Genomic DNA, 14,897 nt, shown 5'->3' with positions numbered 1-14,897 from the left:
GGATCAGAGTCCATAACTATTCTGGGAGTCACTGGTGGATCTCAAGAGTTAAGTAAAGTGGAGGTTAATATAAGCTTAACTGGTAAACAAGGGAAAAAGCATACAGTTGTGACCGGACCTGATGCACCTTGTATTTTGGGAATTGATTTTCTGAGAGAAGGGCGTTTCAAAGACCCTAAAGGTTACAAATGGGCTTTTGGAGTAGCTTCTGTAGAAATTGATGGACAAAAACTGAAGCTGTCTGCTAGACCTGAGCTTTCTGATGAATCTGCAGTTGTGGGACAACACAAGATTCAGGACATTAAGTTGCCGGTTGCTTCTCGGACTGTGCATCACAGACAATACAGAACCAACCGTGACTCTTTGTTGCCCATTCAGAATCTGATTCGTCAGTTGGAGAGTCAGAAAGTCATCAGCAAAACTCATTCACCTTTCAACAGTCCAGTGTGGCCTGTGCGAAAGCCGAATGGAGACTGGCGTCTGACAGTGGACTACCGAGCCCTGAATGAAGTAACTCCGCCTATGAGTGCAGCAGTACCAGACATGATGGAACTCCAGTATGAGCTGGAATCCAAAGAGGCCAAATGGTATGCTACCATAGACATTGCTAATGCCTTCTTCTCTATTCCCATAGCAGAGGAATGCAGGCCTCAGTTTGCTTTCACCTGGAGAGGAATCCAGTACACTTTCAACAGACTGCCAATGGGCTGGATCCACAGCTCCAGCATCTGTCATGCAGTAATCCATGATGCTCTGGAGGAAGGTGGTGCTCCAGAACACATCCAGTTCATCGATGATATCATCGTCTGGGGTAAAACTGCTGAGGAAGTCTTCGAGAAAGGTAACAAAATCATGGACATTCTCCTGAATGCAGGTTTTGCCATCAAGAGAGACAAAGTGAAAGGTCCTACCACAGAGATCCAGTTTCTGGGAGTGCAGTGGCAGGATGGACGCCGACACATTCCAGTGGATGTGGTAAACAGAGTCTCTACCATGGCAAATCCCACGAACAAGCAAGAAACTCTACGTTTCTTGGGGATAGTGGGATTTTGGAGACTACACATTCCTGGATACAGTCAGATTGTGAAACCTCTGTATGATGTGACTCGAAAGAGGAACAGTTTCCACTGGGGACCTGAACAACAAGCAGCCTTTGACCAGATAAAGCAAGAAGTAGTCCAAGCAGTGGGTCTGGGACCTGTGCGAGATGGTCCAGACATTAAGAACATTTTGTACACGGCTGCAGGTGACAATGGTCCAACCTGGTGCTTGTGGCAAAAAGCTCCAGGTGAGACACGTGGACGACCTCTTGGTTTCTGGAGTCGAGGTTACAGAGGTTCAGAGGCTAATTACACTCCAACAGAGAAAGAGATTCTAGCTGCCTATGAAGGAGTGAAAGCAGCTTCTGAAGTAATTGGAACTGAGTCACAACTTCTCTTAGCTCCCAGATTGCCAGTTTTGAATTGGATGTTCAAAGGCAAAGGTTCCACACCACATCATGCCACAGATTCCACCTGGTCTAAGTGGATGGCCCTGATAACACAGAGAGCTCGAATGGGAAATCTTGAAAGACCTGGTCTGGTGGAGGTGATCTCAAGTTGGCCTGAAGATACCAACTGTGCTAAACCTCCAGAGGAGAGAGTAACTCGTGCTGAGGAAGCTCCTCCTTACAATGACCTTTCTGATGATGAAAAGAAATATGCTTTGTTCACAGACGGTTCCTGTCGTCTCGTCGGGAACAAGCGAAGGTGGAAGTCTGCCGTGTGGAGTCCAACACGCCGAGTTGCAGAGGCGAAGGATGGAGAAGGAGAATCCAGTCAGTTTGCAGAGGTAAAAGCTGTCCAGCTAGCTCTCGACGTGGCTGAACGTGAGAGATGGCCAAAGCTTTATCTCTACACCGACTCATGGATGGTAGCCAATGCTCTATGGGGTTGGCTAAAGAACTGGAAAAAGAATGGCTGGCAGAGGAAAGGAAAACCCATCTGGGCAGCTGAACTGTGGCAAGACATTGCTGATCGAATCGAGAGAATTCCAGTGAAAGTGAGACACATTGATGCTCACATTCCCAAGAGCAAAGCTACTGAGGAACAGCAGCACAACCATCAGGCAGATCTAGCTGCAAGAGTTTCTCAAGTAGACAAGGACTCTGAACTTGATCTCGACTGGAAACACCGAGGTGAGATATTCTTAGCTCGGTGGGCTCACGATTCGTCAGGACATCAAGGCAGAGATGCAACATACCAATGGGCTCGTGACAGATCCATAGACATTTCCATGGATGCCATCACACAAGTCATCCATGACTGTGACATTTGTGCTGCTATTAAGCAGGCAAAGAGAATTAAGCCCTTGTGGTATGGTGACAGATGGTCCAAATACAGGTATGGTGAAGCTTGGCAGATTGACTACATCACTCTACCACGTTCTCGTTCTGGTAAGCAGTACGTGCTTACTATGGTAGAGGCAAACACCGGATGGCTGGAAACTTACGCAGTTCCACATGCAACTGCACGCAACACCATTCTCGGTCTGGAGAGACAGATCCTGTGGAGACACGGAACTCCAGAGAGGATTGAGTCAGACAACGGAACTCACTTCAAGAACAACCTTGTAAAGAGCTGGGCAAAAGAGCACGGTATTGAGTGGATTTTCCATATTCCTTACTATGCACCAGCTGCAGGGAAGATTGAACGCTACAACGGTTTGTTGAAGACCACTCTCAAAGCCATGGGAGGTGGATCTTTGAAAAACTGGGAGAAACATTTAGCACAAGCAACCTGGCTGGTGAACAGTAGAGGTTCAGTGAACCGAGCTGGACCTGCACATTCTGATCTGCTACAGAAAGTAGAAGGTGATAGAGTTCCTGTTGTTAGGGAAAAGAATCTGTTAGGTAAAACTGTTTGGGTATTTTCGCCCTCAGGAGAGGCTAAACCTGTCCGAGGGGTGGTTTCAGCAGAAGGTCCGGGTCACACTTATTGGGTAATGCAAGAGAATGGTGAAATTCAGTGTATTCCACAAAGAGATTTAACTTTAGCTGAGAGAGTTTAATTTCAGAATGTTGTACAGCTACAGCGCGTCCAAAGGAAAGAGTCCCTGAGGAATCTACGGTGCACGAACCCTGAGAACCCTGAGAGCCCTGAGTCAACTGAGAGTCCCTGAGTCCCTGTTTCCCTTTTTCTTCGCTTCGTCTGCGGAGAGACAAACTGTTTTCCATTTTCTTGATTTTGGATTTTCTTGGACTTCTGAATCATCTACATCTGAGTATAGCCGGAATGGACGATGAACTTAACTTACGAACTGTAAATATTGTTCTGGATTGGATGGACAGTACGAACAGCCAATGAAATTGTTTAGAAAGGGGTGGACTGTGGTCGTTTGAGGCTGTGCCTTTAAGAACAAACACTGCTGGAACACACTGGCTAATGTTTTTGGTACTAGAACCAAAACATTCTGATATTCTAAACGAATTTCATTGGTTGATAAACAAAAATTCAGCTTTAGATTGTGAAGCGGTTGGAAAATTTTTTCCTCAGTTCTGTTCGGTTTGGGAGTTGGGGGAGTTTGGTGTTTCAGCCTGTTCTCCCTGCCTGCTTCTTCTGCGAACTGCTGGACTTGGCCTTCAGATAAGCAAACACTAATCCTGCATGGGCTTTTGAAGCTTGCTAACAACTCTTTTCCTTAGTAACTTGCCTTTCTCTCTCTCTAACCCCTTTTTGGGGAAAAAGGGAGGTAAGGGGGGGAGAGAGGGGGTTCCAAAGAGGGGATCCCTCCCTGAGGGAGGGATTTTTGTTGTGTTATTTGTCTTTGCTGTGTATTTCTGTGTATATATATTGTAAATACCTGTATATATTGTGTTATATATAACCTGCTTTCCATATATGCTTGTAAATATATAGCTTTTGCTCTTCGACTGAGTTAGCTGTGGTTTCTTACTCTGTGGAGGAGGGAGAGCTAAGCCCTCTCTCAACCCACCACACCAGACTATGTGGGCTGTTGATTACCACTGAGGGAACACAGACCTGTGGAGAATACTCAGTTTCTCGACGGTACTGGAAAGACAGGGCACAGCTAGCTATAGGAAACTCATCAACATATGGAATCTGCAGATGTTATCCATTTGGGAAGATTCACAGATAATGCAGCATGGTTAGTACTTTCTCAGTCAAACAACTGTGAACAAGAGTAACATTAGGAATGAGAATGTTTCTACTTGTGGGAAGAAATAGCCTCATGAAATAGTTCCCACTTCACTAACTACAAAGGAGATCAAATTGAAAATCATTTCTTAATTCCCATGTTGGTTAACATGGGATCTACACAGACTTTCCTTGGAGATCTTGCTGGAGTAGTTCAAAGTTTTTAATACCTGTTTTACTCAGCCCTAAAGGGGAAGAAGGGCATTCACACATTTAGCAACAATGTCTTGGCTCTGGAAGTGGTAACGGCTTAAACTGCTTTAGCTAGATATTCAAAAGTAGATCTATCTATAACTAAAGGTCAAACACTAGCAGTGTATATAGAATAAGTTTGCCACAGTAACTCAGGTTAAACCTCTGAAAAACCTTATAGACTAAGCCTGAGCTTTTAAACTGACTTAACAGTCAACTTACTTTGTCTTCGCTGCTATTAACCTGACATAAGTAACACACTCTCTACTCTGTTCCATTTCCACCCCTCTGAGACTGGTGGACAGCAAAAACCAGATCACCCTGTCATTTTGGCAGAGACTCCTCTGACATTGATAATGAGTACCTAGAGCATCCAAGACTTCATGGGGAAGCATGTTGCATTGGGCAACCACAAACCCTTATTCTACAGTAGTGGAAAGAGCTTTGTTTTACTTGGAGAAATGGCAAGTTGAGTTCTCTTGGTTTAAAGCAGAGTGCAAACTTCTTTTTTGATGGAATGTCCATGCAAGTATCTGCAGATCTGGGGCTCTGATCTGAATTTCTCCAATTTTATCTCTGATCAACAGTAATCACTAGACTTTTCTAAGTCCCATCCACACCATCCTGGCACATGAGTGGCCCTGCTCAAAACCAGAGCAGATACCACCTGTGGGATCTACAGATACTTGTAGTTCCTAGTGGCCTCTACCAAAATTGCAGGTTTCTGTCAGCCACACAGTAATGCAGCAACCTTAGGGAGGGAAAAGGAAAAATCAACACACAAAAAAAAACAAAACCCAGCACACACACACCTATGCCTTATCCCAATCAGAGAAAGAACAACTTGTGTTGTTTCTGCCTCTTGATATCTTCACCTTCTACTCTCAACTAAAAGGAAAGGCTAGAATTGTTTTGGTTGGAAAAGACCTTTTAGATCATTGAATCCACCCATTATCTGTGAGACCCATGTTTTTCACTGCTGTGACCTACCAATGCTGGCCATGAAACATGCCACATCATTTCCAGCCAGAGTGACTTTCATAGAATCACCCTAGGGTTTGGAAGGAGTCCTCTGAAGATACCTAGTCCAACACCCTTGCTAGAGCAGAGATAACTGCACAAAACAAGAATTCCTCTGGAAAAAGCACGCTTATCTCTGAGATTTATAAAACAACACATAAAAATGAAAGGGCATGACTTTCAGTGGTGACATTTGACCAGCATCTTGGAAACATCTCCTTTGCTGCATCTGCCAGAGCTAAACTATGGGCTATCTATTATGTCGGCCTCCGGTAGCTGTGAATTACAAGCTTTAGAGAAACACCTTGTAACTGCCAGAAATCTTACTGCAGGCTTGAGACAACTATTCCCAGAAATCACGATTCCAAAGAAGTGGGGGGAAACAAACAATTTAGCAAACAGCAAATTACAGTAATCTGTGGGAAAGTTGGGTCCTTTTTACCTAACTTTGTTTACTTTTGAAAGTTCTCCAAAGCAGAAAGGCCAGCAGTTAAAATACTTTATGCGCATTTAACATACATGCACTTTGAGAACATTTTAATCTTCCCAAAGTTACAACCTCAAATTGATCCCACCTGCCCAACATCGCTGCTCCACTCCACACCACCATCTGAACTTTTGTCACAAGTAGATGTGAACTTCTTACATCCTCCTAAAAATTTCAGTTAACATTTCTCATTTTTCTTCACATCTCTCATTTTTCTCTAGCCCATGAGAGTGGGGCAGACTATCCCTACGCATTCTACACTTCTCATCTTAGGAAGAGGCTTAAAACTCCCAGGTATTTTACTTCAATCATTCATCTATATGTTGGAAAACAGGTTTAGCGGCCCAACGACAAATCAGCAGCTGCCAGACTGATCATACCTGCACCTTACTTTAAAGTTAGAAGTCATCTGTCCAAGCAGCTTAGATATTTTGTTACACTGGTACCTTTAATTTCGCTACCAATGAGCGCCAAAACCAAAGAAGTGCCAGCCCCAGAGTCAGATCAATGATCAGTTTTGCCAGGAGTTTCATTCTGGCGACAATGCTAGAAAAGGACAATTTGCAATAATCTGTAAGGATTTACATAACCTCAGCACAAACCCCAGTTCATTTAAGTACTGCTAAATCAGGACTATGTCTGTAGATTTTCCACAGAAATGTGCAGAAACACCACTAGGCAAATGATTAATGGAGTAACATCAGAATGGAAGAAAAGCTGCAAATGCAGCACTACAGCCAAAAGGCACAAAGAAACCAAATTGAAGAAGTTTAGAGCAAAACAATTCCCTAAAACACAGCAAGTCTTCCAGTAATTATATTCTGAGATATTAAAAGCTTTTTGTAACAATGATTTTTATTTTGTGGGGGCTTTTTCCAGTTGGGCTTTGTTGTGCAAATACACAAAGCACACCTTTAGTAAGGAATTCCTGCAAAAATGGGAACAGAAAACTAAACATCAAGGAGATACAAACGTAGCTTTGCATCCTCCAGTCCTTTTAAATGTGAGGTTACCAGCAAAGCAATGGGTGGGGAATGAAAATAAGGTGGACAGAATGTGTCTATTCTCCAAGCTCCTGCAGCCCCCCCTAATATTCTGTGCTCAGAAACATAAAAGGAGGAATCCCAAAGGTTGATTTTATTCTCTTTGGAGCTCCTTGACATCATTGGTTTTAACATTCGGTTTCCATAAATCCAGAAGTGTCATAGAAGATGTATGGTTTGACTCTGCAAGGAATGTGCCATCCTTTTTGAAGTTCTGCTTCCAACTTTGTTTACTACTGATCCATTGAAATATTATGAAGCGTTAACTGGCCTATTATCAGAGCGTGTCTGTTCCCTATCAGGGGTCCCCTTTGTCACTGGCTTCCGTCACACCTTGTATCTGATTAACACACTATAGGATAACATAGAGCTACACAGATCTGCTTTGTGTTCTCTCACAGCTGATGAAAAACAGATTTTCCTTTCCACTTTAATGTGGTTGCCCTTTAATTGGGTCTGTAATAGGGTTCATTTGATGTGATTCCTCATACTAAGCTAAAACTGCTATACAGTAAGTAGAATGCTCATCGGGTTCAAGGCTATACTTGGTGATATGCTGCGTTCTTCATTATTTAACCATCCCTAAAACATTCATTTAGAAAGCAAAGATTTATCTTGTCTAGTTATCCAACAGTTAGGCATGTCATTTAAACCATGTGCCTCTACAAACCAAGGAGAGAAACAGATGTTATGGATCACCTTCTACAGGTGTCTACAACACCTACCTTAGGGTAAGTATCACCAGAGGGCAATTCACTCACAGGCAAAAAATATCCTTCTACCACTTACACCTGTGAAACCCTGGGTCACTTCTTTGCAATCAGGTTCATCACTAAATATATTTGGATGGGAAGCTAATAGAAACCTGTGATACAAAGTGTAAGCACTCATGCCCTCTGAATTTAGGTCCCTACAAAAATGCGTTCACAGGGATCCTACATTGTTAACAGCTGAAGAGAGGAACTCTTTCTTCCCTTTGGAGGAATGTAAGGCCTCTCATGGGCAAGCTGTTGTGAAAGTAACAAAGAACAATGGTTTGGCTCACCTTCTTAGCCTTACACAGAGCAAGCACCAATGCTTGAAGGAAATCTGTCCAAGATAGGTTTATGTGAAAACAAAGAGCAACCAGGACATGCCTGGCATGTCTAATGCTGCCTGCAGGTGGTTATTCTTCTAGTGCAGGTAAAGCCTTTCTTGCTAAGTGCATATCCTTTGTCACAAAAAACTACCAGCATCAAAGCAGACACTGCAAATTTAACAATGCAGAAGCTGATTTGAGAAACATGTCAGCAGTTCAGCCACACCCCTACCTGCTCCTCTGCCTACTCTCCATATTCAAGACTGTTCAAAGATAAAAGGGGAACAAGAGACACCGTAGAAAGGGGAGGGTCTTGATAAGTGAAGGGAGAACCTTTCTTCCTGAAGTGACTACTGCACTCTTCATGGATAGCGGACACCAAGCTGGAGTCAAAGGTTATCTATTCTTGGAGTATGCTGCCTATTCAAATAAAGCCAACGTCAAATCCCTGTGGTCTGCTTTTCCTTGATTCTAAGAGAGCTGGCCAACATCTTGCACAGCTGGCCCCAAATCCCAGAGCACTAAGGGTTCACAGCACATTCCTGCTTCTTATGTGAAATTCCAGCATTCCCATCATGGAGGATGTGTGTCGAGGCTTTTAGCTAACATGTCAAGATGCAAGTCATTCATTAACAGAGCTTTTCATGTGAGGCAAGTGTTATTTGGCGTTCAGTACAAATACGTGGGGCAAAGAATGAGAGCTGGAAAAACACCTTAGGCATGAGGCCCTTCCTAAATCACATGGACAATGCTGTAGCTATCTAGAAGATGTTTACTTCTGCAGGAAGCATAATGATCCACTCTTGATCATAAGAGAAACAAGATAGTACAACAAGCCTTCATTTAAAGCTGTAAAAAGACTAAGTAGGAAAATGGGGAGGGAGAAAGCTCAGACTACACAGTTTGAAAATCTGGTTAATTAAATATGCTTTGAATAAATTAGGAAACTCATTTAACTGCAGTAAGACTGTGCTAGGAGCAGAAAAGGAATGAGAAGCCTAAGAGATTAATAATCCCCTCAGTTCTTGATAATATTATCGATAATATTATCTGAAGAGTAAAACTATCTCAAGCTGACATTTCTTTTCATAAGCTTTGAATTGCAGGTGTCCAGGCTTCTGAGGCAGAGGAAAAAAGGAACTTCATTTGCTTGAGACTCCTATACCAGCTGCTGATTCCAGGCTTTCAGCTGAGCCATGAGACCTGTCCCACTTGAGGTGTACAAGTCCACAAAACTAGCGGCTTGGTGTCAAGACTCTGCACATGACAGGAGACTGAAGCATTCCTACATGATCAACACAGACTTTCTTTTTCACAGAGGGGATTATCCTGCATCTAGCAGTGCAAAGCTGAGATTCCCCAGTACACACTATGCTAAAGCAGCACATCTGTTTCAGTTCATCAATAGCACAGTCCAGCCAAGCTATATTAAACAAATCATCACTAGTGTAACATTTCCATAATTTCTGTGACAATTACTTTACTACAGAAAGTATCTCTCCCTTAAGGCTTATAAGGCATCTGATTTTCTTCAGTGTTATTTCAATCACACTATATAGAGCTTATTGATGAGTGAAAGAAGAATTTGTCTCCCCGTGAAGAAATTACTTTTGAATCTCTCTTTTCCAACATTTAGTTTCTGATTTCTATCATCAGAGGAACTTAATCCTGTCAGCATGTATGGAACAACAAGACTGAAAACTTAAGCTTTTCTTGTTGTGGATTTAGAACAGATAAGAAGTTTCACTAGTCTTAAGAGACTATGTCTGTTCAGACACCTCAGAAGGCACTGGTTGTGTAAAACTGTCACACAACCAAACACCTCAGAGTTTACAGGCTCCCTTGCTGCATCTTCTGAGCTGAATGGCAACACAACTATCAAGATCTGAGGTTCTGATAACACTATTTCATGTTTTCTCCCATCACCATCTAGATGTGTTGCCTTTTTTGCCTGTGAGTTTTGGTACTGGGAGACAAAGCATAATCAACTTACAACACTGCCAAGAAAGTAATTAATTACTCATTCTCTCTGTCTTCCAGAAAAGAGGACATGTTGTGCTTTGTGTTCCTCACAGGGGCATGGTGTGTATTAGGGTTTACACAGCTTAAAACCCAACAGCTAGCTAATAAAGCTAAACAGCCCTTCACAGAAAGCAAACTCTTAACTTTCCAGTGGCCACCACTGGAAGTGTGGCACCGTTCCACAATCAAAGAAAAATAATTTTCCACCACAAAAACTACTCTCAGTATGTTCTTGGCATTTTCTCTTCTACTCCAAGTAACAGCAGTGCCACAATATTCTATTTCCTCCCTCTATTCTTCCTTAGGGCCCTACAAGTTCTGCCCAGTGCTTCTTGCAAGTTGAGAAGCCTTTCCCATCCTTTATCATTGCACTCCCCAGTCACTCACAACTAGCGTGAAGATTACACCTTAGGAAGGAAAAAAGCCAAGCACATTTTACTCAGATGTTAATATTGACTATGAAGCTGTCTTACTGTATTTGCTCTTCCAGATACCATAAAATAAATGTTGCTTAGTAATATTAGTAACATTTTTTTTTTTCAGTAACTATATACTACTATGTGCCATATTGTAAAGCTCCTCTATATGAGCCAAACAATGCCTGAGTGTAATTTGGAAATTGGCAATTGCAATTTGGCACTAGCCTTAAGATAAAACAAGTGCTGGAAGCACTGATTGTGCAGCATCATCCACGAGGTAAAAATATTTCTACTGGTTCCAGTGGAAATAATTGATCTTGGTAAGTTGAACATAATGCTAAATACTGAGGCCAAATTAATCTTAGTTGATATCTTGCCCTTAATATCAACAGCCCTGTCACTAATGACTTTCATTCCATACACCTAAGAAGTAAATCCAGATGCAGATAAAAAGAATTCCAACACAGAAAATGGCAGTTTACTTCTTTAAGATTAATATTAAATTAGAAGGCACTGTTAATGACCATGACAGAAAAAGACAAAACAGGCTATTGTGCAGTGTAAATTAGGTCTTATGCTACGTATGTTTGAGAGAACAAGTTGCAATATATGTAATTAAATTAAAGAAAAAACTAAGTACATTGGGAAAAAAGCATTATGGTAGTCAAAGACACTGCTCTCAATTCATAGTTCAGGTCCTTTTTGTGTACAGGGCTTAATTTCATGATAGCTGCTCTACACCCAGAGGCTGCACAGCTTGTACAACCCTAAGACAGTACATTTCTTTTTTGACTACAGACGTTCATTCAGGCCAGGAGGAGCTGTAACAATGAAATGCAACTTTTAAGTGGAATAAGTTTTGCAGTGTCTTTACTTCAATAAAGATCACCAGAGAAATAGCAATGCTCATAAAGTTAAGGAGATGCCCTGAAGGAGATTATGCACACTCTATGTACTGTGAGAGCTGACAGAGCAACAGCACTTCATCATTTGGTATTCCTTCTTTTTTCCAAGTTAACTGTTCAATATAAAACAACGGCCCCTAAAGTTTATTGTGATCAATGGACAGTTGGACAAACCAAGTCATGCAGCTAAATAGCATCTACCCAAGAGCTGAACACTATGAAAAAGTTTAATATTACACTGACTGTTCTGCCAGCAGAAAACAATCAGCTTCAGGCTCACTGCTCATATTTTCTTTTGGGAACAAATATTAGCATCAGGTGGTGTAGAAAAGCTGACTAAAAGCTGCTGGGTAACAATAACCATTTGGTTAGAGAATTAAGAAATAATTAAATGTAATGTGATTTATTCAAGTATAAAAATCACAAAACTTTACAAAGTGTCTGTACTGTAAAATCTGAATTTTAAAAGTATACACACACTTTTTGGAAGCCTGGTACACAGCCTAGATAAGCGACTGTCATTGTCTCACAAAAGTGGAATTTTTACCTATGCCATGAAAAATATTCTTCTTACTGCTACTGCTACTTTATTATGTTAGAATTATCTCATGTAAAGATGTTCCTGAAGGACAGATGATAAAATAAATCAAGTCAGACCTACCGCTATAATATCCAGAGTGTTGTCACAAACTTTGCAAATCTCAGCATTTTTATCATGCATCAGGTCTATAAGATATGCTGGAGCCTCTGAAAAGAAACTGTTAAGGATAAAACCCCCTTTTTTTTTTCCCCCCCAACCCAGAGCCCTGAGTTATTCAAACTGCAAATTTCATTAAGAACCATAGTGAAGAAAATTGTCCATCACATGTGAAATTCAGCAGCCTTCCCCCCGCTACTGGGGTTTTTAATCACATTTTAAGATAGGCAAATATTATCCAAAATTGCTAAGGAAGAAAAATTATATGCCCCTTACAGAGAAAATGCATTCTGCTGTTGCAGGAAACCCATGCATCTAACATGTTAGTCCAAAAGACAAAGACTCTGTGGAATGGTTTAGTCATTTGAGACTCACTTTTGTGACTTTCAGGGAGCTTGCTTGTTAAAAAAAAAATGCTTCCAATATATTTGTCTGAAAAATACTGAAGACTTTCTATTGTGCAAGTGACAGTTAATACTTGTCCTGTTCAAATGTTGGTGCTTTATCATTACAAATATAAAAAGAGATGAGATTTTTTTTTTTCTTTTTCTAGAAGCCAGCTACCTAGGAGTCCAAAGAGGAGACAAAGGACAACATCCCAAATGGCTTCTATAAGGACTCCATTCAGCCTAGTCTTTGTTTTGATAAAATTTAACATTCAGTTAAGGCCCACAAAGACAGCCAATGCCCCTTTCCCACAGGTTTTTGGATCATCTGAATGAGCTCAACATCAGCAGTGACTGAAAGAATAAGTAGTAAAGCGTGAATAAGGGTTGTAAGGACCATACCAAAATCCTAGCAGATTCACAGTGTAAGGAAACTGAAGAATAGATTCAGTCATCGACAGGCACAAAAAAAAGGAGAAAGAAGAAAGCCAGGAACTGAAATTGAAGTCCTCACAGTGAGAAGATTGGAGACTTACATCAAGCATAAAACTCAGAGAACAATTACATGGATGAAAAATCCAGAGCAGGCATTATTTGCGTTGTCTAGACTGATATAAGAAAGAATGCTATGAAAGTATTTTACTGCACACAACTTCAGACTACCCAACATGCATGTATAATGGTGCAGTACAAAAAATTGTGCTCTATAGAAGCTTCTATGATTTTGACTATGATTTGCAAAATAAATTCACACAGTAATTCAGCACTGGTTCAGTGAGCCTCCTTCCTGTTTCAAAGCAAACTAAATTTTCATCTTTACGATTCATCTTGCAATCCTTCAACAAGTCTAGGCTGCTTGGGTTTTTTAATTCAGCTGAAAAAACAGTTTACAGAGAAACCTCTGAGATCAAGAGGTTTATGTAAGAGAAATATGGGCATAAAATCAGTGCTGGCAAATTAAGTGCTGTAATTCTAGATGTTTAATCTTTGAAAAGATACGAGTTTCCTTGATAATGACATCTCTGGTGGCTTGGTGGAACACCATCTGATAAAACACATAGATGATCTGGCAGACAAACTCATCATCTTCCTGCTGAGCTGCAAGGAGAAAAAACAAACAACCAACCCACAATTTCAGATCTCACAATGATAAACTCTTGATGCTTAGGGAAAAGCCCAGCTCTTACATATCAGCTAGACAGTTCAGTGGTATGCATGAGATTTCATCTCCTGGCCACGCAAAATGACTGCACCAGTCAAGCAGAAAGACCGCAGTAAGATTGCAGCAAGACTTGTGGAGGTGTGGGAAAAAAGTATCTATGAGATCACTCATCAGTATCTGTTAATAACTGAGTAAGTGCTTCTCCTTTCATATACAAAACATCCACCACTGCATCACAAGAGGATCGAACTGGTGCACTCAGTCACAGCACAGCTGTATCAGCTAAACTTCTCTGAAAAACAAGTCAAACATAGCAACACACCATTTAGAAGCTCAATGAGGGCAGGGATGATTCCAGATTTAGCCAGCAGAGCAGCACAAGAGTCATCCATAGAAACTGTTCCAATCATTATCACCACTTCCAAAATGAGGTCATCTTCTGCAGAACCTGGTAAGTCAGAAGGCAGTATTACCTCTTAGAAATTCTTTATCTTGTGGCAGTTCTGTATTATCTGTAGATATGACCTTGTTCTTCAATGTTATGTTTCCCCAAATAGGCAGTAATTCTAAAGGTAAGCAGACTCTCCTGTGAAAGGGCACTCTAAGCAGTCTTTGAGATACTCTTTCAAAACTCTAACCAAGCTTTGTACAGACCTGGTTTTAGTTTGTCCTTGAGGTATGGAACCAGCTTGTATTCTTTCAGCACAAGTTCCCAGTCCAGATCTGGTAAGGTCAAATTTGCCAGTGTTCCCAGGCATTCAATCACAAATTCCTCCTCTTCATCATTTGATATTTGAGCTGCTAAATCACCAACATAATCCTAAAGCAAACACAACAACAAACAGTGCAGGTCAACAACCCAGAGGTGTGAAGAACTCACAACTTGGTCAGATCAAAACTAGTTCTCAAAAGAACAGTAAAGAGACTTTTCTACTAAAATGGCAGCTTATGAGGTAGTTCCTATTTTAGGAATAATCCAAGAAAACATTTCAGCATTCTTCCTCTCTGTCTTTTCACTTTCAAGAGATGTAGGTAATTTGTTCAGATGTTCCAAAAGTAGCCTACACACAGTTTGAACAAGTTGTTATAGAACAGGGGAAAGAAGACAGTTAACATCATACTGCATTAGTGTCAGTAATGAACAACTCCTCCTAAAGATGTTTAAGTGATAAGTGCAAGATTTTCCAGGGACATGAACAGGACAGCCATGAATTCTACTTACTGACTCCATACTGCTTTAAGACAATTTGATATGCAATCCCCATTTTAAAAGCATGTTGAAAATTTCCA

General features: G+C 41.1%; 1 protein-coding gene across 1 annotated transcript in view; it reads right to left on the bottom strand.

Moving 5' to 3' along the window:
- KIFAP3 (kinesin associated protein 3) overlaps positions 1 to 14,897 on the bottom strand; it is a 78,810-nt gene that overhangs the window by 28,560 nt on the left and 35,353 nt on the right. The window contains exons 14-17 of the mRNA XM_054165090.1: positions 14,262 to 14,427; positions 13,930 to 14,055; positions 13,445 to 13,543; positions 12,024 to 12,109 (exon numbers count right to left, since the gene is read on the bottom strand). Coding sequence (XP_054021065.1) covers positions 12,024 to 12,109; positions 13,445 to 13,543; positions 13,930 to 14,055; positions 14,262 to 14,427 — 477 coding nt within the window. The remainder of the gene's footprint in view (positions 1 to 12,023; positions 12,110 to 13,444; positions 13,544 to 13,929; positions 14,056 to 14,261; positions 14,428 to 14,897) is intronic.

Source organism: Dryobates pubescens, chromosome 11 (genome assembly GCF_014839835.1).
Source record: "Dryobates pubescens isolate bDryPub1 chromosome 11, bDryPub1.pri, whole genome shotgun sequence".
Taxonomy (NCBI): Eukaryota; Metazoa; Chordata; class Aves; order Piciformes; family Picidae; genus Dryobates; species Dryobates pubescens.
The sequence above is the reverse complement of the archived record's forward strand: the minus strand, read 5'-3'. Positions and strand labels throughout refer to the sequence as shown.